A 22,441-nucleotide genomic window follows, 5' to 3' on the forward strand; every position below is an offset into this window, starting at 1 on the left:
GAGAATCAGCAGCTTCTGTCAGTGTCTGGCCATCCAGCTCTTGCAATTCCTGCTCAGCAGCATCATGCTCTTGGCGTATCGTGCGGAGCATTCCTGCCTGCTTAGAGATACAGACGCCCCTAATATATACTTTAAAAGTCTCCCACAGAGTTGCATATCGAGGTACAGAGCCTATATTTATCTGAAAATATTCTACTATTAAGTCTTGTATTTCACTCTTAAAAACAGTGTCCAGCAACGCTTCTGTGGGGAAGCGCCCAGACGCAGACGGACGCTCAACAGCAGGTAGAATAAACAACAGCGATACTGGTTAGTGAGCCAACCGGGTGCGCATCAGGTGATCCACCTCTTGTATGTTGAGGAGCAGATCAGGGGTAACATATCATCATCGGTCTATCCGGGACAGCCAACGTGTGGGGCAGAGTAGAAGGAATAACCAGAGGCAGACGGGTGCCGCCAGACATCTTCCATAAGGATCGTGCACAGTAATGCCTGTAGTTCCCTAGTAGAGCAGAGTTTAGTATTGTCCTGTGCCAGTCGTGTCTGAGTCAGGTTGTAGTGTGAGGTTATAGTCACCCCCCATTAAGCTATAGTCACCCCCGATTATGATTGTTGATCGGCAGGCCAGCAATGTGAGTTGATATGTTAGCGAAGAAATCACGGTCATCTACATTAGGAGCATAAACATTTATGAAAAGTAGGCGTCATGCACCTATACAACCTGCCACCAGTAAGTAGCGATACTCCGGGTCCTTGATCACAATCTCTGTCGTAAAAGGTATCGATTTACGGATCAATATGCAGCCCCCCAGGACAAAGTACTATACCCTGCAAAAAATCGGTTACATCCCCAAGTGGCCCCAAAGCCATTATCGAGTTTCGGAGTATGAGTTTCCTGCAGCAGTGCCACCTGTATCTTATACCTAGATAAGTAGGCAAGTACCTGCCGTCCCTTGCACGGATTAGACAGCCCTCTAACATTCCATGTTCTACATCGTAATTCAAGTCCCCCGGGCAGCCCTCCAACCAACACCACCGGAAGCACGATGCTATGCAGCTTAATGTGACATGATGATTGCTATTAGGTAGCCAACCTTTGTTTTGTTCCAAGGCCTGTGATCAAAAACACAGAACTAACATTGTGAACCAGACTTCCCATACCCCCCTCACCTCCCACATCGGACATCCACCCAACCTATATCCGTTGAGTCCCAACATATTTTACCTAAATGGAATAAAGTAACAAAGAAAACACTCCCAAAACCCATTGTGAATAAGGAGATCTCCAAGGGGGGCAGGAATGCCCCTAGCATATCATGGTTATAGTAACAACTCTTATTTATATGGAGCTGCACTCGGAAAGATATCGATATGTTAAGCATGTCTCTGAGAAAAAATAAAAATAAAAAAAGAAAGGGGATCCCTCCACCAAGAGAGGAAAGGGGAGAGCATCTCAGCGTTAAGTTCTGCAAATGCACCTGAGCTTTCATCAGGGCCAGCGATCCTCCGAGAGCACTATGCGCACCCCAACAATAAATCATGCTCATAGCAAACAAAGTTCTACTTTCCTTGGAAGCCGCCCTGTCCGGTTTGTGACGCGTCCAAAAGTCAACTGACTCTGCCGGTGTATCAAAAATAATAGTTTTGCCGTTGATCTGCACACGGAGGTGTGCTGGGTACAACATGGAGTAGCGAATGTTCTTGTTCCGTAGAGTCTTTTTGATATCTTGGAACATACGCTGGGCCTCCTGCACCATTGGCGTGAAGTCTTGGTAAAGCGAAAGGGTCATTCCTTGACACTGCAGAGTATCCACTTCTCTAGCCTTTCTCAACGCGATATCTCTATCATGATAATTCAGCAATCGCACAATGAGGATACGAGGGGGAGCGCCAGGAACACATCTGGGGGCCAGGGATCAATGAGCTCACTTCACCGCAAACAATGTGGAGAAACAATCTCTGCCAAAGAGCTCCGACAGTAACCATTCCACATATGTTTCCATGGGGCCGGTGTTGGTGGTCTCGGCTACCCCCGCAATTTGTAGATTGTGTCACAAGCGCGCCTCAAGATCCTCCGCTTTTGCCGCTGTGGTTTTAAACAGACGCTCTGTACGGTCTAATCGTTTGACCATGGTGGCCTGCAAGTATTCGGTGTCAGAAATGCACTTCTCAGCAGCTTCTAGGCAGACCCCGTGCTGCCCAAGTCGGCCATTCATGACATCCATTTGGACACCCAGCTTGTTAAACCGCTCATCAATTGGCTTGAAGCCAGCACGTAGTTCAGCCATGATAGCGGCAGTTCCCTCCAGCGCCGTACCACCATCTCCCGGAGGATCAGCATGATCAGGGGGGTCATCGTGTGTCGCTTTGTACCCACCCTCCCTCCTCTGGGTCTTGGAATCCTCAAAAGTGAGCTGACGTTGTTTAGGGTCACCACAACCCATATTGAGTAACCAGGTGTTAGTGGGAGTGTTTATACATTTTCCCCCAGTTGGTCAGTTGCAGGCATCACGATGCTCAGGAAAGGGGCAACCTCCACCACTTCACCTCTCAGAATCTTTAGTTATAGGTTTCAAACCCGCTGATCACTGCGATGCGTCTGCTCTCAAAATCAGCCCACTTTTATTGTATGGATACTGCCTCCATTCATTATGCTCGTGCAGCCAGCGGATTGCATGATAGTATTCCTCTCCTGGGGGCTGCCACAAGTTTTCAATGCCCCCCAGTGGAGAATGCTAGCAGCCGATCTCGGCCGTACCCCATGCCCTGTGCCCTCCTCATTCAAAAGCGCAGTCTGAAACTATGGACAGAGAAGGGAGGGGGGTCCCAAAGCCACACGCTGAATTCACCGCCTCAATCCAGGTGCTGCCAGTCTCCCGCAGCCATGATCGCGCAGGAACCACACTCCACGCTGTTACTTGAAGCGTAAAAGGCCATTTTATTAGGACAAGGTTGCACTCCTTTAGACTTTATTACATAGTACATAAATGCAATAAATGTACTTTCCCCACCCCATGCCGACTCATTCTCCATTCCTCCTTCTCAAAACCGTCTCACCTGTTTGACTCTTCCCCCTTCACTTGCCCTCCGATCATCCTCTGTTGAATTTCCTTCATTGCCTCCCGCGCCCCGCTATCAGTCACCCGTGTACCGTTCTCCCCCTCGAGGGGTGGATCGCCCGTATGTGACTCACCACCCCTCCAAAGTACCGCCACGCCTCTGCCCTGCAACCTGCCCTAAACTGGCATGCTCCGGCCCAAAAACCACCCCAAGCCCATCACTTAAGACCTGTAGGGTGGGTGGGTGGACAACATTCTTCCTAGGTCCCCCCGGTGGTGCTTGGTGTTCGGAAGAGGCTGACTCTCCTCCCCCAACACCTTTTAAGCCCTCCCAAATCCCCACCCCTTGCCCTTCTAATCCCACTCCCACACCTTGTCCTTCCGGTCCATGCGCGAAATCCCCAGGAGAAGACTGGTCTGCGACCTTACTTCCCCTGGGGCCTGCATTGTGAAGGCCTCAGCTTCCCAGGCTCAATTAACTGCCGCTCCAGACGACGGCGGCGGCCCTCCTCAGGCTCGCCCGCAACCCCTGACGTCGCGGGGTGTCCGAGGACCACTTCAGGCCGCCGTCGCGTGGCAGCCAATCCAGGTGTCTCGAAGCGCTTTTACCACCCCGGTGCTCTCTCCGCACGTCTGTGAGGTTCAGCACACTAGCACTGCTCACCGGGAGTGAATTTGACACACTTGTGTGTCACTGCACAGCTTCGCCCGCGTGGTTGCTCGGGAGCTCCTCGGTCAGGCCACCATCCTGGTGGTCGACCAGGCCACGCCCCCTGCTCGGTAGTGACATTTACTGGAGTTCCCTTTCTGTTAAACTCCAAAAGCTGCAAAGATGGAAGACCATCTTTAATTTGAGGGTTTAACAAAGCAGAGTGATATCTAAAACCAACAAGAAGCTAAGATACATGTTGTCCACAAGGTCTTGTTAAAGTTGCTCCCTCTGCTGAGGCCCACAATTTGTTTTATAAAAACCTTCCAGATTGAACCACAATATTGCAGGTATATGCATGGCAAGCCTTTCTGCAAAATTGTTATGGTAAGCAATCTTTGTTTTAGTAGTCAAACTCTTCCACTAACCTTTGATTTTGCAAGACACAAAGAAGGCTTATTCACAAAACCTGCAGTTTATAACACTATATACATATTTACATTCCTTAGTTCCTTATAAATAGGTCTTGTATTTTTAACTATTGAGCAACGTGTTCTTTCCTCTTTGAACTGCCTCATCCTATCTACATTTGTCGTTTGACGTCCCCTGCAAAGGTGAAAATAATATGCAGCGTTCTTTATCAGCAGAACCCAGTTCCCCCTTTGTTATTTGTCCTTTGTCTCCCAGAGTTTGTTACAGCTTGTACCTTAAAATCATCCTCTTGTACTTTCCTTGTCCCTTAAAGGGAATATATCTTTAGCTAGTACTTAATGCCACTGATAACCGGTTCCTTTTCTCTCCTCTCTAGGTGTGCATAATCACCGAGTGAACCGAAGAGGGGCTCTGGAAGTGTTCCAGAGACAAGATGCGCTTCAAGCTTCACAAAAGGAAGGGGATCCTCCATTGCCCCAAGTGCAGAATGGAGTGGAGCTGGGGAAAGACGTTGTATTCATACCCACGGTCGATGGAAGCATAACGCCACTTAGCACAGCTGAAGGTGGTGTTCGTGTTTCTTTGCAGGCACTCGAGGGTGGACAAACTCAAGAAGAAATTGAGGCAGATGAAGCATTCCAGAGACACATGCATAAAGTATACTATGACGACACTAACATTGGTAAAAAGTCAAGCGGGAAAATGTCCCCCCAGTTAAGGCCGAAGTCTCTGGCAGTGCCAGGTATGACCACTCATGGCGGTCAGAATGATCTAATGGGACCTGTGATGTCCATCTCGCCCCAAGGTACCTACATGTCCAAGATTATACCCAATGCTATCCTGCCACCAATGGTAGATGTTATTGCTTTAACAAGTAACAGTGTGCGTACCCTGAGCCGCTGCAGCTTGGCCACGGCCAGCCCTGCATCTGTACGGTCCTCACTGCGTAACTATCACAGCCGGCAACATTCTTCATCCAGTGAGAACTGGAGCCACTCTCAGTCTACAGAAACCATTGTGTCAAACACCTCCACCATCTCCTCACGAGGAGGTTCCACCAGCACACTGCCCAATGAGAAGGGGGAGCTCAACCGTGAGAGCAACTCCCACACACCTGTTGATGGCAAGAGTCCCCGGCCCTCCGATGACCAGCTCAGCCTTGGTAGTTCAATTGGTTTGAAGATGAATGGCAGTGTGGTCCCCAGCTCTCCAAACTTTCTGACTGTTGTTCACCCTAGTGGCCGATCTTCTCCTGCCTACAGCATTGGCAGTGCAGCTGATGCGTCAGACACCATGAGCATTGCAAGCGACAGGTCCTCTGTACGAAATGTATCTTTGCGAAAGAGCAAAAAGCCACCTGCGCCTCCTCGGAGGACCTATTCACTGCAGCAGCAGAGGGAGATGGGATTGCCACCCAAGCCCGAGAGACGGCCCCCTGCCAAAGTGTCGGGATCTGGCGGTGCCAAGGATCCATGGGTGAAACGCTTGGGAAACAGAAGTCCTGGAGGGGAGGATGAGGTATTCACCACATCTCTGTCTGGTGAACCTGTTACTGCCTGGTCTGAAAGCCCGGCCTATTCTTCTGATGCCCCTGCTGTATCCCAAATTTCCCGAAGCCCAGCTTCCACCAGTCCATCTCCTGGGAAGAAAGAGATCTTGCCTGAGCTGCAGCCAATAGCAAGTGACACCTCTGAAATGAAACAGAACTCACCTGAACGGTTTGAGCGAACAACGTCACCCTCTAGTGGCTATTCAAGTCAGAGCGGCACACCCACCCTCTCTATGAAAGGTTTGTTGGGCTACTCCTCTTCTCCACGTCTTCGGAGACCTCAGGTGATCAAGCAGGAGAGAGTTGAATCTGTTCAGTCCAATGCCATTTCCATCTCATCCTCTTCAACGTCCTTATCTTCGGTCACCTCCGACTCAAATCGCCATGAAGCAGCAGCCTCCACATCTTCCGCAAGCGACACCATGAGCCAGGAATTTGTAATTCCTCCCCACCCAAAAGTTTCAGCTCCTCTCTTTCCTCCACCTTCTAAACCAAAAATGATTGTTCCTGCCCTCCCATTCGCACCTCCGGATCAGACCCCGATCACCGTTGAAGATAAGTTGTCTGGTGATGTAAAGACTGGTCACTCAGCTCCGCCATCTCCCCCGCCATCCTACCATCCTCCACCTCCACCTGCAAGAAAATCTGAATCCGATAGTGATGTATCCCCCTTGGCTCCCTCGAAGGACTCCTCATGGCCGCCGCCACCGCCTCCTCTACCTGATGACCATGAGCTGTCGATGGCGGACTTCCCTCCCCCGGAAGAAGAGTATTTTGATGCTCCTCTCCCACCTGTCTCCAGTCTGCAGCTGGAGTCAAATGCCTTAAAAGAGGACCCAACTCTTAACCTGCCCCAGATGGTCACAGAACCAGCTCCCACCCGTATTCCAGCCCCAATAACCCCCTCTTTTTCAGCCAGAGTATCATCTAGGATCCAACAGCAAGGAGGGTCGCAGGTGATGCAGCGGCCAGCTTCTGCAGGCGAGTCCTCACAACCAAAGCCAACACCTGTGCCTCCATTACTCATTCCTGGCAATCACTTTATTGATAAGTCCACCGTAATAGTGCATGCAGCACGTGCCGGCTCTGCAGCTCCATCAGCTGCTGCTCCAACATCTGTTGTTGATGCTCCTTTAACAAAAAAATCCCCTTCAGCCATTCCATCAGTCGTTCCTCCCGTCCCTGCAACAGCATGTACAACTGAGGCATTAAACCCTCCTCCAGTGCCTGCACCGCCTCCTACCTCTACAGCGGTTGCAACTCTCACTGCACCTTCGACACCCCTGCCTGCTGCCACTGCACCCCCACCCATCCCTGCAGCCCCAGCACTCAACACCCTTCCTTGGACCCTAAGATCCACACAGAGTCTTAAAAAACCAAACTCCTTACCTGGAACGGAGGCCAAGAAAAATATCACAAGAAGCAAAAGCATCCAAACACCCAAGGAGGATGCCAACCTGCCCCTTGTCACGCCCTCACTGCTGCAGATGGTACGTCTGCGATCAGTGCAGGCAGGTGGCAATCCTCCAGGGGAACCAAAGACTCAGCTAGAGAACCAAAATGGACCAACGGGCACATCTGCCCCCCAGAAGCCTGTCCGCAAATCTCTGTCTCTGCGATCCCCCCCAGCTAACAGTGACTCTGTGCCTTCTAACCCACTGCAGCAAGCTGTCCAGCTCAAGGCCTCCACCTTATCTTCCAAGGTCCATGCAAAATCACCTTCAGCAAAGACAGAAGAAAATCCAACTGGCACAACACTGGAACCACCGACTCACACAGTTTCAACATCTGAGTCTAGTGAGATGAAAGATGGACAAACCTCTCCGCTCCGTAAATCCCCAGCCAATACGGCCAGTTTCATCTTTGCCAAGAGCCCAAAGAAAGTTGTAATTGACCCTGTCTCTTCTCCAGAAGCACAAGCTGGGCTACAGAAAAACCTGGTGGCTGAACTGATGTCTTATTCTTTGCCCCGGAACCCTGACACGGTGCAGCAGGGTCAGCTGCTCAATGGCAAACCTGTGCTGCAAAGGAAACCCAGCAAAATCCCGCCACCTGTAGCCAGGAAGCCTTCACAAAGTACGCCAAGGTCGCCCACAAGCCCCCAGGGGTGGGCATCCTCCCCTAGGTCACCTATGGGTCCTCAACCCTGGACTCAGCCACGGTCACCTGCCAGGGTCCAAGCACCAGGTGGAGGGGGGAGCAGTACAGGGTCTGCACCCCAGGACATTAAAACTTCATGTGTATCCAAGGATGAAGTTCACACCGTGTCTTCTGAACCCAAAGAACCAACCTCCAAAGGCGGCAGTGCTGTGCAACTGGCAGGCCAGGATCCACAGCCACAAGGTGAGTAACTAAGTCTGTTTGGTATTTGTTCAGCTGTCAGTGCATTCATTGCATTATCCCGGTGTCTTTTAATGCACTCAAGTCCTGACACACTTGGGCTGTAATCGGAGACTGTTGGTACTGAACAGCACTGAAATCCCAGCACACACAGCTGCGCTATTGTACCTCTGCACTAGCAGCGCACAGCCACTTCATCTTTTCCGTACTGTACAGCACTTTGCATCTTCCATCACTGAGAGCTGCATGAACTCTGCCAAGTGCGCCTCATGCGTGGCCTGCAGCTCCACCCTGCCACTCCTGCACTGGAAACTCAGCACACTCCGCTTTGCCAATGTATCAAGTCCTAATCTGCAACACCTTCTAGTACTGAGAAGCATACACAGTTTTGCTACACCCAAGTATAGTTACCATTCTATCCAAACCTCAGTGCTGTCAATTTTATTTTGGCAGGCAGAGAAGCGCCACTCCCTTAAGATCACATTCAGTTGAGAAGGTTAATCACTTGACCACCTATAAAGTCTAGTAGGCTACTTTAATAAAAATAAAAAAATAGGTCTGCAAACATAAATTCACATAACTATAGGCAAATTTCTTACAAACAAACTTTATTTCATTAATACAATAAAACTTAGTGTAACTGTTCCACCCCTCATTTTCCCTAATCTACCCCCTCCCAGGAGCCTCTGCACATCTTAGTCCTGCCCTGTTGCATATTTTCCACTATAGCCACTAACCTGAGGCATCCCTCACTGGGTTGCATTTGCCCACCCTGTACCAACTCCCTTCATACATAATATAATATTGCCCACTGCCTTTCCCTGATCAACCAGAAAAACCCTGCCAAGTAGTGTTCCTGTCACACTTCTACTCAGACTTTGTAGGGAAAAAAAAGTAAAGGCCATAGTCACTCATCAAATGTCTATGCCATCGTCAACCTCTGTTCCAACGGGTAATATTTGTTCCCTAAAAAGGACAAATGTACCTCTTTCCTAACCAAAGTGTGGCTGCCTAGTACTGTCGGCATGTTTTAGCACACCAATTCCCATCCCAGCACTGGATTTCCTTATTTCTCTATTCATCCTTCTTTTTCAGTTGCATTTTGCTTCCTTGGTCCTCTCCATACTTGCCTTTAAAGTAATTCAGTCCACATGATATTTGTTGTTGACCGTAGTTCCTCCAAGCGACTCAAATCATTTTTCAAAATTTTCAATCTGCCTGTTCCGAAAAGCTGTACTAAAACACTTGCTCCTAAACGTAGTTTTAGTAAACCAGGCCAGCCTAATTTGTCAAAATTATTTTTTGAAAAGGGCAGTAGCTGCCCCCAGACTATCCCACTGTTATCCAACATTTAAATATCACCCAAATCTAGTTGTCTGCCAAATGGCCTGGTCTCCACCTGCTTAGCTGCCCAACACACAAACACAATTCTTGCAATCCAGACCATGGTAACAGCACCACATGGTCCTCTCATAACTTGTAGCAAACCAGAACAAAAACGCAATAACCTACAGGAAAAAAACAAACTTCAAACTCACCTGAACTCGAACCTTATCTAACTAGACGTAGCTCTCGCTACGTCTAGTTAGATAAGGGGGTCCCTTTGGAACCCCCAGAGCAACCGCTGAAGGGTGAGACAGGTTCACCTTGAAACTTTGGGTTCTATTGTGGAGAAATGAGGTGAACCAGTTTAGTACAGGGACAGAAAGCCCCATCCTGTGCTCCAAGAGGTCAATTGGGTTGCCATGCTTAACAGTATCAAACACTGACAAACGGTCACGGAGGATCAGTAGGCAAGTTTCGTTTCGATCTAGGAATCGTAGTGCATCATCTACAATGTGAGTGAGAGCGGATTCCGCGCTATGACCCCAGCGGAAACCAGATTAAAATTGGTCCAAGAGTTGAAATTGTATATTTTATGGCAAATCTGCTCCACAGTGAAGTACATTAAAGTAATTAACCGAAGTACCCTCTGGTAGATGATGTATCCGCTTAAACTCTACCTGTTGCTTTTTTGTACTGCACCAAAGTAGGAAATAGTCCTATTCTGAACGGCCAATTTAAAAATAAAAGAAACGGATCCAATATTTTTCCTGTTCCTCTATACCCAGCTTTTGACGAATTACATCAGTATTATCTTTGACCAACTTCAAATTCTTGGCACTCTACCTTATCCTCGGTCCTTGATAGCACAGCTGAATACCTTCCTTAAAACCCAAAACCAATTTTGCTGACTCAAGTAGTTCAAAATGTAACTAGTAATAAGGTTTTTCAACATTAACTGGTAAAGACCCCTTTTTCGTAACAGGTTGATACCCCTACTCCTGTTTCGTTGACTTTAGGCTCTAAAATGCAGCTGCCCCAGGCAGTACACCACTGGGTGCTTTTCCTCCCCCTCTATTTTGCACAGTCATGTCTTAATTAGCATTGCACCCAGGTAAAACGTCCCCTATTATTCGCCCAGCCGGTGCCATTCCATAGTAACTGCCTTCTCTCCCAAAACTGCCTACCCCAAACATTGTGGGACATCCTTGACAAGGCTAGTTAGCAAATCGCTGGGAGTATCAACCAACGGCACTGGCCTTTGTCTGTGCCGTTGACTGGTGTACAACCTCTTCTCCACCACCCTCCAGTTTTTATACAGCTTCACCACCGTTCCTGCCCTAAACTCCTCATCATACAGCCAGGCAACACAACCATAATATGTTTGTTTTTCCCTTAGAATATCCATGTACTTAAATGATATTACACATCTCTCCAGATCACAGTACACACTTATATTAAAAAGACCGACCTCCATTTTTCCACCATCCTCATCACCTCTGGGCTCCTTACCAATTACCATTCTTCCTTGTTGGGCCTTTCTTTGCCTGTATTTCTTAATGTAACAATTTAAATACAGTGACAAAATTCGCCCTTCCAAATATTTTCTTATGTTTCTTGTAGCAAGTGAGCATCCAGAGATATAGTAATTTTTCACTTGCTGTGCTTGTCACCAACGTCTTCTTTTGCTCCTTTTTATATTTCCCAATTATCAAATTCTAAACTCCTTTTCCCCTCACTTTTCGTAGCCTCTTTGCCATCACTGTGTGACTGACTTACCTTGCCTTATATCTTCCTTTGCTTTTTACTCTTCCTTCCTGGGGCATCCTCTTCACCTTTGTTATCCACCAATAGATCACTCACCCTGACAGAGACTTACATTATAGCTTGCATTGCTCTGGTCTCACTACTTTACCCTAGGGGCCCACCATGTTCCCGTACTTGGTCTGACCTTGCGTCCTTCAGTGTACTGTGCCCACTTCTTGTTTGCTTTCACTATTGTTTCCTGCTCTTTGTGCAGCTTGCAAATTGCCAACAATTCTTCTGATAACATTTTTTATAATTTGCAATTACCACCTCAGACAGTGATTTCAAATTCAGGCTACTCCACACTCGTCTTCTTTAACTGTATCACTATTCTCTTATACACATCTTTCTCATAATCTAACTTCTCAGCAAACTGCATGTCACCCACAATTCCCGCACAGCAAATTTCTATTTAAAAAAAAAAATCTTTGGTCCCTATCTCACCTTTCAAGCCTCTGCGGGTCTTAAGAAGCCGCCTTCGTGATCTGTGGCCCCTACCTACGGCTTACCGCACTTGCTTGGGTCATCCGACCGATCCCTTTTTTTGTGAGGGAACCTGGTGTAATCATTAGACCAATTATGTTAAATTAATCTTAAATTTTTTCCCCAACTCACAAAGGGATGCCAGATGTTAATTAGCTTATCTTCTACACCCTCATAGTCTAAACGAGCCATGGAAAATGAAGCTTTTAGCCAGTCTTCCCTTTGTGGGGGTCTTTCCACCTCTTGCAAACTTCCCTTCTGGCCAGCAAAATCAAATAAATTAATAGACCTCTGTCCTTCTGAGAGAGGGTCTGACTAAGGCAACCGTCATCTCCAAAAAACACTAATGACATGTTAATCTCTATGATGGTATTAGAGATATCACGAATGTTGTCGCCCACCTCAGTCCAAAATCTTACAAGTGCTGGACACTCAAAGAAGATGTGTAAGTCATTAGCAAGAGGTGTCAAGCATCTGGGGCATTTAGGAGCTGGTTCTGGGGCAAACTTGGCGATTTTCGCGGCAGTATAATTGATGACAAAAAAATGATTATTTTTTTTTAGACAAGCGGGCTTGACAAGGTCTTTAGAGAGGGCTCATACAGTCCTGCTTACAGCACATTCATACATTCCCAATGCACTCATTTTTGCTTTTCTAAAACTCCCATCAGTCCCCTTCCTTGTAGCTCCTTATTAAATTCCCAATTTTCTATACCCATCGCCGAAAAGGCCATCGCACACCCTCGGCCCTGACTAAAACTGACAGCTAACCCCTCTACACCTGGAACTAGTCATTAGCAAATCCCCTGGGTCGAGTGGCACCTACCTGAAATGCCAGGAATTGTGTGTGTATGTGGGGGGGGAGGTTCACTGTGGTGATAAATCTGGTGTGCCCTCACTACTCCCAGGCTGCCATTTTCCCCCCATAGAGCATACTTAAGAATGTTCCCACAGGTTGCCCTGAAGATGCTAATATTTAACCCCTTCGCTGTTGATGACGAGCTCAGCTCGTCATCAGCCACGGTGGTCGTGTGCGGATGACGAGCTGAGCTCGTGATCTTATGCAGCTTTTGGAAAAAAGCCGCACAGCGGAAAAATAACCGCCGCAGCGATGCGGTTAAGAGTAACAAAGTACAAGTTACTGTAATAAATATGATCCTTTTAGTCCTGCAAACATATGACAAACCCTCCAAACTCTTTTTTTTATCCTGGACCTAACATACTTGCGGTCACAGGCAGAAAAAAGAGAGTGAACTGAAGAAGGAAGGGTGATAAAATTGAGAACCCATAAGTTATGCATCGACTCTTAAATTTTTCTGTTTTCAATTGAATATCCGTGACTGAATGGGCTAAAATACTAATAGTCCTGAAACTACAATTGTAAATGATTCATATTTATTATTTTGCTGTGACTCCACCCATACTGCGTGGGCATGCCACTCTGTGTACTTCATTTTCAAGCAGTAGCACCTTCGCTATTCTCACCCAGTGACTCCCACCCATTTCTGACCCTTGTTTCTAAGGTTTTCATGCCGTGGCCCACTACTTATCCTGTATTGGATCTTTCATAGATTTGCATGCTTGTATCATTCCCCGTTGTCAAATTGGGAGTCCCACAGTACCATAGCAAAGCAGTATGTAATATTATAAGTTATAATGGCAATTGAAGGTTAGTTTAATAGCCTATCTGTCCTTTTTTTTTTTTTTTTTTTTAAAGAACCAAACTTGAACTATGACCAAGCAGGGGACTGCACTCTCTAGAACATTCCAAACAGAGGCTCAGTTCCTCAGATTTTGTCATGGAAGGGAGTCCCCTTGAGCTCTGCGCAGTTTTTAGGATACTCACCAGGTTTAATTCTTTAAAAAAAGGACTCTTCATATCCTGCAGATCTTGTGGGAAGAAGAGGTTATATGTAGATGACCTGCATAAAGAATGCCTCTGTTACCTTCATCCTCAACATACTGTGAAGGATTGCAAGATAGGTCGCACTTTCGTCAAAAACATTGTGAGACAGAGAAGCCAGGTTTTTACTATGGTTCCAGAGGACAAAAACTACCTCTTCAGAGAGTGACACTTCTGCTAAGCCTCATAAAAGGGAAAGGCCCTAGGTCCAAGGGACCTCGGAGGACAACAGAAAAGCACAAAAGACTTCACATCATGGGTCTTTTAAAATGATTGAGAAGAAAGAGAAAACAAACATTCTCTTCAAAAAGTGCTCCCTCAGAGCCTACCACTCCTGCCAATAAGTCTTCAAAGCACCAGCTTCCCTCTTCAAAACCATCAACAAAGCTCCTGCATATCTAATCAAAACCGTTGCTGAGGCCTAAAAAGGTACTGTCTATGAAGACTTCACAGTCGTCGACAAGCATGACTCAGACGGTCAGCACAGTTTCCTCCTCTACACCATCAACAACGATGACAAAGTCCACTTCAGCCATCAAGGCACCCTTGCTGTTGACTAACCTCTCCTCGTCGACAACTACAAAGTTGACTTAACTGACGATGATCCTGCCACCAATGCTAACTTCACCATCGATGATGTTCTCATTGTTGGTCCCATCGGCGACGAACCTGGCGTCATCCAGTACATCGTGAACGAAGCCGATAATGCATCTGTCCACAGAATTATCACAGTTGGTACCTTCGATGACATCATCAACGACGATAAAATTATCTAAAGTTCTAAGACCTAATGAAACTTCCCCCAGCAAAGTGTCCCCTTTCCCTCCTTGTCATTTACTTGATGATTTGGACAATTCTCAAAATGAAAGGCCATATGGAGTCACACATAGCATGTCTGAATTGCAAGTCAAATATCAGGATGAGGAAGAGCAAAATCTATTCTGGATATTATTATAACCCACACGTTAAACATCATTACTCATATTTCTATGCTCCAGAGCATACGCCTCGACGGGCAGTAAAAGTGCCTTTTTCATTGGTACAAGATCTGCTATGCCGCAGGATTACCGCAAAAGGTTCCTGGACCATGCACACGAGCCACATGGGCAACCCCCCTCCGCTACCAATGTTCCATCTACTCCAAACACTAGGCCACTGCCTGCAACACCAAGGAAAACTCTTGCCTCAAATACCGCTTTGCCACCCAGAGATGATCCATTATTCACTTCGGACAAGGACGAAGAAGAGGGTGAGATTTATGACAGCCATCCACCTCAAGATGAGTGGGATAACTATATAATACCCACTCTGTCACCACCAACGCCACACCCTTCGGATTCCCCTCCTGAAGACATTGGGAGTTTCCACAATTTGATGGAAAGGGCTGCAGTGCTATTTGAACTGCCTATGTCTGTGAAGCAATCAGACCGCTTCCTATATGTATTTAAGGAACAGGAACAGTCTGTTCAAGCCATGTCCATAAAAGATCATATTTGGGAAGAGGGTGTCAAGCTTCTAAAAACTCTGGCGCCCGTGGCTGCTGTGGTACCACGTGTTGATAAAAAGTACAAAGCCCCTGACGTTTAGCCTACCTGCCTCATTGGAAATCCCTAGGCGAATTCGGTGGTCTCACAAGCGGCACAGCGTCCTTTCAAAAATCTTACTACTCAATCTCTGCTTCCCTTGACATGGATGGCAGAGTATTAGATAACATTGGGAAGCTTTTCTCCACAATGTCTGCTCTTTCTATTCGTGCAGCTAATTCATTAACCATCTTAGGCTACTACGATAGACAAATGTGGTCAGATATTGACGCATTGAAAGGCCTCATCCCGAACATAGAAGTTAGACACACATCTTCCGAAATTATAGATTGTGCAATGGACATTGCTTCCACTGGTTTCAGCCAGCTGGCCTGAGCTGCTGTTTTACGGACACATGGATGGTTTAGATAGTCATTCAGATCAGAGGTCCAATCAAAAATTCTTGATATGCCATATGAAGGTGACCCGTTATTTGGAAAACCAATTGTGACGCTTTCCTTGCCATCAAAACCGACACGGAAACTGCAAAATCCCCAAGAACATTAGTTTCATAAATTTCCATTCCGAGGAGCTTGCGGCAAATGGTTTTTTGCATACAGGGGAACCTATCAACAATATCAAACATATCAGATGCACTATAGACCTTCCTATCAACAACAGCAGTACCGTCCTCCACCTACTGCTGCCTACTGAAGACAAACATCCCGACACCACCAGCCCTCCCAGTCCAGAGACCTCACTCGCAAACAGTGACCTAATTTGGATACCAACTACTTTTCCTCCTCCTTCCCCTGTGGGTGCTTACATCTCAAACCATCTTCACCAATGGAGACAAATTACAAGCCACAAATGGGTATTGGATCTGTTGACCTACGGCCTTATCATTGAGTTCATACAAACCCCTCCAAATCGCCCTCTTCACTTAAGAGGAGAGGCACTCCTCATGCTCTTCAAGGGCACAATCGAGCGAGTACCCTTCATTCAGAGAAACAATGGTTTCTACTCTTGTTTCTTCCTTGTCATTAAGAAATCCGGACAGTGGGGAACTATTCTGGACCTAAGAGCACACAGCAAATCCTAAAGAAGTAACCGTTCCGTATGGTCACTCTGTTAGACATCCTGCATCTTTTAAAACATGCCGATTACATGACCACCCTTGATTTGCAAAATGCATTCTTTGACATCCCAAATATTGCAAGTTCCTGCACTTCACCTTAGCTCGCATCCACTACCAGTTTAAAGTCCTACAGTATGGCCTCAAATCCGCCCCTCGATCAGCTGTCCTTAGGAAACACGGTCACCAGGTGTTCCTCTACCTGGACGACTGGCTCCTAAAAGCATGAACACCCATGCAAGCTTCCAAGACCTCGCAAAACTGTATTGCCCATTTTCACAAATTGGGCCTCACATTAATCCTTCTAAAATAAACTCCTTTCCCAATTCAAAAGATAGCGTTTCTAGACTCCATCCTGGATATCAGACGAGACCAGGCTTTTCCCTCCCTAGAAAGGCAGCAGAAGCTAGTGCAATTAGCTATCAAAAGTTCCTAAAAAAATGTCCGCTTTAGTACATCTGTACAAATCATTAGTAGGGATGATGTCATGTGCAATCAAACTCGTGCCCCTAGCACATCTGAAGTTGAGACCTCTACAGGAGGAGTTGCAATTCCAGTAGATACAAGCAGAGGGAATGTTTGACAATGTCATAGAAATAACGTCAAAAATGGTCCAAACTCAGTTAGTCAAGTACCACGCACCTTATACGGGTTTTCCACGGGAGCAGACGGATAAGTCCCAAATCCCAGACACCACTACCAGTGAAATATTTTCTCTTGCAGTGAAGAGGGGGAATGGGGAAATAGGATATTCAAGAGAGACTGCCACTGCGCTGTTCTTCTCTCAGGTAACCACAAGGATTGCCTCGAACACCTGTTAACACAAGAACAAAGTTACTACTTCTAGCTCAACTTCTTGTAACCAGTACCCAATCCCAATAACTAACTACTTTTATTTTCCTCTTTTATACAATGGACTAGCTGCTCTCTATTGCCCTGCAAATAGTATTAGGCTACATGAGTATGCACAAACGCTTCGCTCTGTCACTTAGCGCTGGGTTGAAGATCCATATCATACCTTTCTTCGTGTGTTGATCTTGTATCTTCACTCTTTTTTCATTTACTTAATGTCACAATGGATTGAATGCAGGTTGGTTGGTAAGCACAAGTGTATGTATTAGTGTATATATATATTTGCATTTAGTGATTCTAGCCAAAGATGCTTGAAGGTTCCTTAAGCACTGAGCTCATTACGCCTGTAGAATGTGTAGGTTCAAAACCTCTGGAAGATTCTAACTGCGCAGCATACTAAAGTCTCTGAAGTATTTTCTCTCTGTATACTTACTTCAATAGGGGATTAAAACGGTAATGCTATTGCCTTAAATGCTCTGCTTGCAAAATAACTGCAGTTCATGAAAGTCCTGAAACGGTTGAAAAACATCAAAAGCAGCTGAGAGAGACTTCTCCCTGGAATAACTGGTGAAGACTTACTTGTCGTTCTGGAATTCGCAGAAGGTGCAGGATGTAGATTCAGAGGCCAGCTAAACTCACCAGAGCTTACGGAAGTACAATATTAAATGGGACACAAATTCTCTGAGTGTTCCCTGAAACTTTCTGAAGAATACACCGGAAGTCAGGCAGAGCACGAATGAAGAGGAAATGCCGCTCTCCTGAGGGGAAAAGTTCTTCAGAGGAAGTGAGAGGCCAAACGCTACCTCATGCTACTGGAACAGTTGTAGTGTGCAGCATGCATTGCACGCACGCGCTAAGTACACTAATCACCATTTTTGCCCTGAACCTTCAAACGCTAACTGGCTCGAGAAAAGATGGCAGCCACCATCTTAGAATTCAATCAAGAACGAAGGGATGCATAAACTGCAAACAATTGGGATGGCTTCCAGTACCTTTTCCTTAGCCCAAAAGGTGACTGTGAAACAGCGTGTTTTGATCTAGAAGGACCAGTCCTGACACTCGGCTGGAGGACCCATGTATCACACATTTCAAAGGGCCCTACATTTCTACCATTGATACCGGACTTCAACATAACAATGGATGCATCTCTCGAAGGTTGGGGCGGACATCTTCAGGATCTACAAATCCAGGGCAGAGGTCTGTCTCCTAAAAGTCCATGCATATAAACCACGTAGAGCTCAAAGCCATTTTTCTCACTGTCCAAGCTTTTCTGCCTTACATACAAGGATCATTGGTGCTGGTATGTACAGACAACATGACCAACACACACTATGTAAACAGGCTAAAGAGGAACAAGGGCCCTTGCTTTTTGCCCAGAAGCTCAGAATCTTTGGCACTGGCTCACCGCTCACAACATCACCCTCAAGGTGGAGCATGTTGCAGGGTCAAGCAATTCTTTAGCGGACACACACTGCAGATCCCTAAAAAATTGCCAAAGATGGGAGCTAGACCTGCAAGAATTGGACACAAGTTTTTCACCTTTGGGGCAAACCTCATCTGGACTTCTTCATCAACAGCAACAAAAGCAAATTCAGATTTCACGCAAGTCGGCACCCACTCCTGGGATCATGGGGTAATGCCTTTTTGATAAGATAATGCAGGATATATGCATAAACTTTTCCCCTGATTCCCCATGATCACAAGGGTTCTCAGCAAGATGAAATTGGAGAGATGTCGCTTGATCCTAATTACTCTCCTGTGGCCCCAGCAGTATTGGTTTACTGAGCTCTTCCTGCTGTCTGAGTCCTAGCCGGTTCAATTGTGGACAAAACCAAAACTCCTGACAATGAACCAGGGCCAGGTTCTGCACCTGTATCCATGTTCTCTCCAATTATATGCATGGCTCCTGAATTCCATGAATCCCTCAGGACTACAGGGATACTCTACAAAGCTCAAAAGGAGAATTAACCAATAGATCCTACAGACTAAAGTGGGAAAGATTCTGTTTATGGTGTCAACAACACTATTTATACCCATTAGAAGCGCCACTGGAACAGATCCTACTGTATCTTTTCTCTCTCGCCCATTCAGGTCTGGTGCATGCATTCTTAGGGGTACATCTTGCAGCAATATCCAGATATAGGTGTTCTTCTCAAGTTCCATTTGTTGTGCTTCACCAGGATTATACAACTATTCATGAAAGGACTCTTTTGAGTGTTCCCACCGGTAAGACCTACGCCACCAAAGTGGCATCTTAACATTGTCCTTCCCTAACTCATCAAACCACTGTTTGAACCTATTCATAAGTCATATCAAGGAGAGTGGTTACCTTCCAGGTAAGGAATTTGAGGTCTAATATCCACAAAAGGGGTGAGTGAGATTCAGGCGTTAACAATCCAAGAGACCTTTCTCTGATTCACAGGTGACACAGTTATTCTTCGGACTAACCCAAAGTTTATACCTAAAGTGCCCACACAATTTCATTTTAATGAACCAGTTATTCTTCGAGTGCCCACACAATTTCATTTTAATGAACCAGTTATTCTTCGAGCCTTTATTCCTAATCTAACTACTTCAGCAGACCAGTCTCTCCGCATCTTGGACATAAAGAGATGTCTTAAATTCAACTTACAAAGTACCAAATAGTTTTGCAAGTCCCAACAGATCTTCGTTGCCTGTGGTCAAGCTCATCCGGGCAAACAAGTTACTGAAATAGCAATTGCAAGATGGATCTCCACAACTATTCAATTTTGCCATTCCAAAGCGGGCAAACCACTTTCATCTACTGCAAAGGCGCAGCTCCACTTCTGCTGCTTTGTTTGCTCGAGTTCCTTTAGAAAAGATTTGTCATGCTGCAATATCGAAGAGCGTTCAAACTTTCACAGAGCATTTTTGTGTTGATTCAGCACACCACAGTGGTGCAGCAGTCGGACAGGCAATGCTATGACATCTGTTTCAATGAGGTAAGCCTCTTTGAGTTTTGAATCTTACTGATTATATATTATATTTACATTGCACTACGTTACTAAGATGAAGTATTATTATTATTGTTACTCTTACAATGCCATATGCTCATTTATACTCCTGCCCTTCATCCGCAAAGGTTGAAATGACATTACCTAAAGTTTACAGACTGCTTGCTATTCTGATTCAGGCATGTGACTAAATTAAAGATCCAATACTGGAGAAGAAAATTAGTTATTCGCCTGTAACTTCAGTTATCTAGTAATGGTATCTTTCATTGATTCACATGTAATGCACCCCGCTCTCCTTAGAGGCCCCCCCCTTTAGATCGAGTAATTGGAGTCTTTACTGGTGCTCAAAAATCTGAGGAACGGAGCCTCTATTGAGAATGTTCTAGAGGGTGCTGTCGCCTGATTGGTTATAGTTCCAAGTTTGGTTCTTTTTTTTAAAGGACATAGATGGGCTATTAAACTAACCTTTTATAGCCTATAATACGGCATACTGCTTTCCTGTGGTACCGTGCGACTCAGACTGCGACAGGTAATGATTGAAACATGTGAAACTATGAAAGATACAGATACTGGATAGCTTAAGTTACAGGTAAGTATGTTTTTTTCCCTGTAGAGCACATAACTGTTGCTGTGTGATGCCTCTTTGCAGTTATTAATGTGCTAACATGGCCGGTATTTGCTTTTCTCTCCCCCCCCAGAAGAGACTGGAAGCTCAGCGCCTTGAGACGCCACATGTATCCGTTGAACAAGCATCAGGAATGAACTCTGTCTGGGGCGGAGTAGCTTCACCACAAAGCACAGAATGGGAGACTCCTTAATTTAATGCAAGGAAGATGCAGATGCCTTAACCAGAAGTGGCCTTGATATTTATGCAACGGTGTGGGGGTTTCACTTTCTTACTGCAGCTTTCGTTTCGCATTTTTATTGTTAATTAAAAGAGGAAAATGTTAGAAAACACACTGGACTACAGCAGAGGGATGGTGGTGCACAGGCAGCCTGTAATTTGTTGTAACAACCTTTTTTCATACAGGACTGGGTGGGGTGACCCTGCTTGGTAAACCACCTGTAGTGGCGTCTGCGGATACCCCTCTGCTTCATACTAAAGGTGCAGCAGACTTGGCTGGGTTGCTTAGGGCTGACGACTCCTTTTATTTTTTGACTTTTATCAATTTACTTTTGTTTATTTTAAAATGTTTGGGAGAATAGGCTCTGTAATCATGCACCCAAAAAAATCTGAAATGAAAGCACTTTTAAAGAAATCTGCCTTTGCCTTTGTCCTCAGAATGATGTCCTGCACTCTGCTTCCGAGAGGAGGGGAGAGGGTGAGTGTGGTTACAGGACTGAGCGTGATTCTCCTCGGTTGGGATTGCAGACTCACTCTACTCCTTAAGGCAGGATTGGTCACATTTTGCTCCTCAGAGGGGCACTCAGGATAATCCTTCAAACACCAAAGTCTGTTCACAACATGGAGCACAAGCTGACCAAGTAAAAATGCTTGTGAAAAGTTTAAAATGGAAAAAGGTATTAAATGGGTACACTCTAGATCATGCCAGAGTGTGCATAAGACAAACATGTGAAGGTAGTGTATTCCAAGGTTTTTCAGCCTGCAGGGAAATGAGAAAAATCTAGACTATGCACAGTAAGTGACCGAGAGAAAAGGAATGTAAAGGCCACATAAAGACTCACTGGGGAAAATTAAGGTATAGAAGTAAGTGATTCTGCTCATTTAAAGACCAGATTTAAAAATTGAAATTGATACAAAATGGATACTAAGGTGGAGACAGAATGAAGTAGTAAGTTTAAGTGAGACCAAAAAGAATATATATATATTTTTTTTTTTTAGCCAGCAGTTGCACTCTTTATATTGTTAAATTTTCATCAATCTTCCTTTGATTGCTTAACTCTGTGCGACTCCCTTGTAAGTGTTTTGTCTAAGAACACTGTCACGTAAATTGAGATGGGTGAGAGCAGGGGTACTGCCCTCGGGTTCAAGGTGTGCACACTCTTTATCATGGACCAATGTCAGTCCTCTTGTTACTTTATCATACTTCAATAAAGAATCCTTAGATGCATTATCCTTTGTACCATCTTTTTGTATGGTTTTTAATGATGATTTCTCATTAAATACGTTTTGTTTCAAATATTAGCAGGTTCCATTATTACAACATTTCACATTCACCCAATGCATTTCGGGTACAAATGGACCCTTCGTCGGGGGTCTCTACGAAAAGAACAAAGAATACATAATGAGCCCAAAGCTATGTTCATACTGTCTAAATAACATATCTCATCATGTGATTTGCTGAAGACTATTTAAGCGATGATGAGATATGTTATTTAGACAGTATGAACATAGCTTTGGGCTCATTATGTATTCTTTGTTCTTTTCGTAGAGACCCCCGACGAAGGGTCC

The 22,441-nt window shown here is 45.6% G+C and overlaps 1 protein-coding gene across 4 annotated transcripts in view; it reads left to right on the plus strand.

Annotated features, from left to right (window-relative positions):
- NHSL3 (NHS like 3) overlaps nt 1–21,287 on the plus strand; it is a 276,163-nt gene extending 254,876 nt beyond the window's left edge. For all 4 annotated transcript variants that reach the window (XM_086955712.1, XM_086955714.1, XM_086955715.1 and 1 more), the window contains 2 exons: nt 4,517–8,032; nt 20,727–21,287. In XM_086955712.1, the coding sequence (XP_086811838.1) occupies nt 4,517–8,032; nt 20,727–20,752 (3,542 nt within the window). In that variant the 3' untranslated portion in view covers nt 20,753–21,287. The remainder of the gene's footprint in view (nt 1–4,516; nt 8,033–20,726) is intronic.
- The last annotated feature ends 1,154 nt before the right edge of the window (nt 21,288–22,441 follow it).

Source organism: Lissotriton vulgaris, chromosome 2_1 (assembly GCF_964263255.1).
Source record: "Lissotriton vulgaris chromosome 2_1, aLisVul1.2, whole genome shotgun sequence".
NCBI lineage: Eukaryota > Metazoa > Chordata > Amphibia > Caudata > Salamandridae > Lissotriton > Lissotriton vulgaris.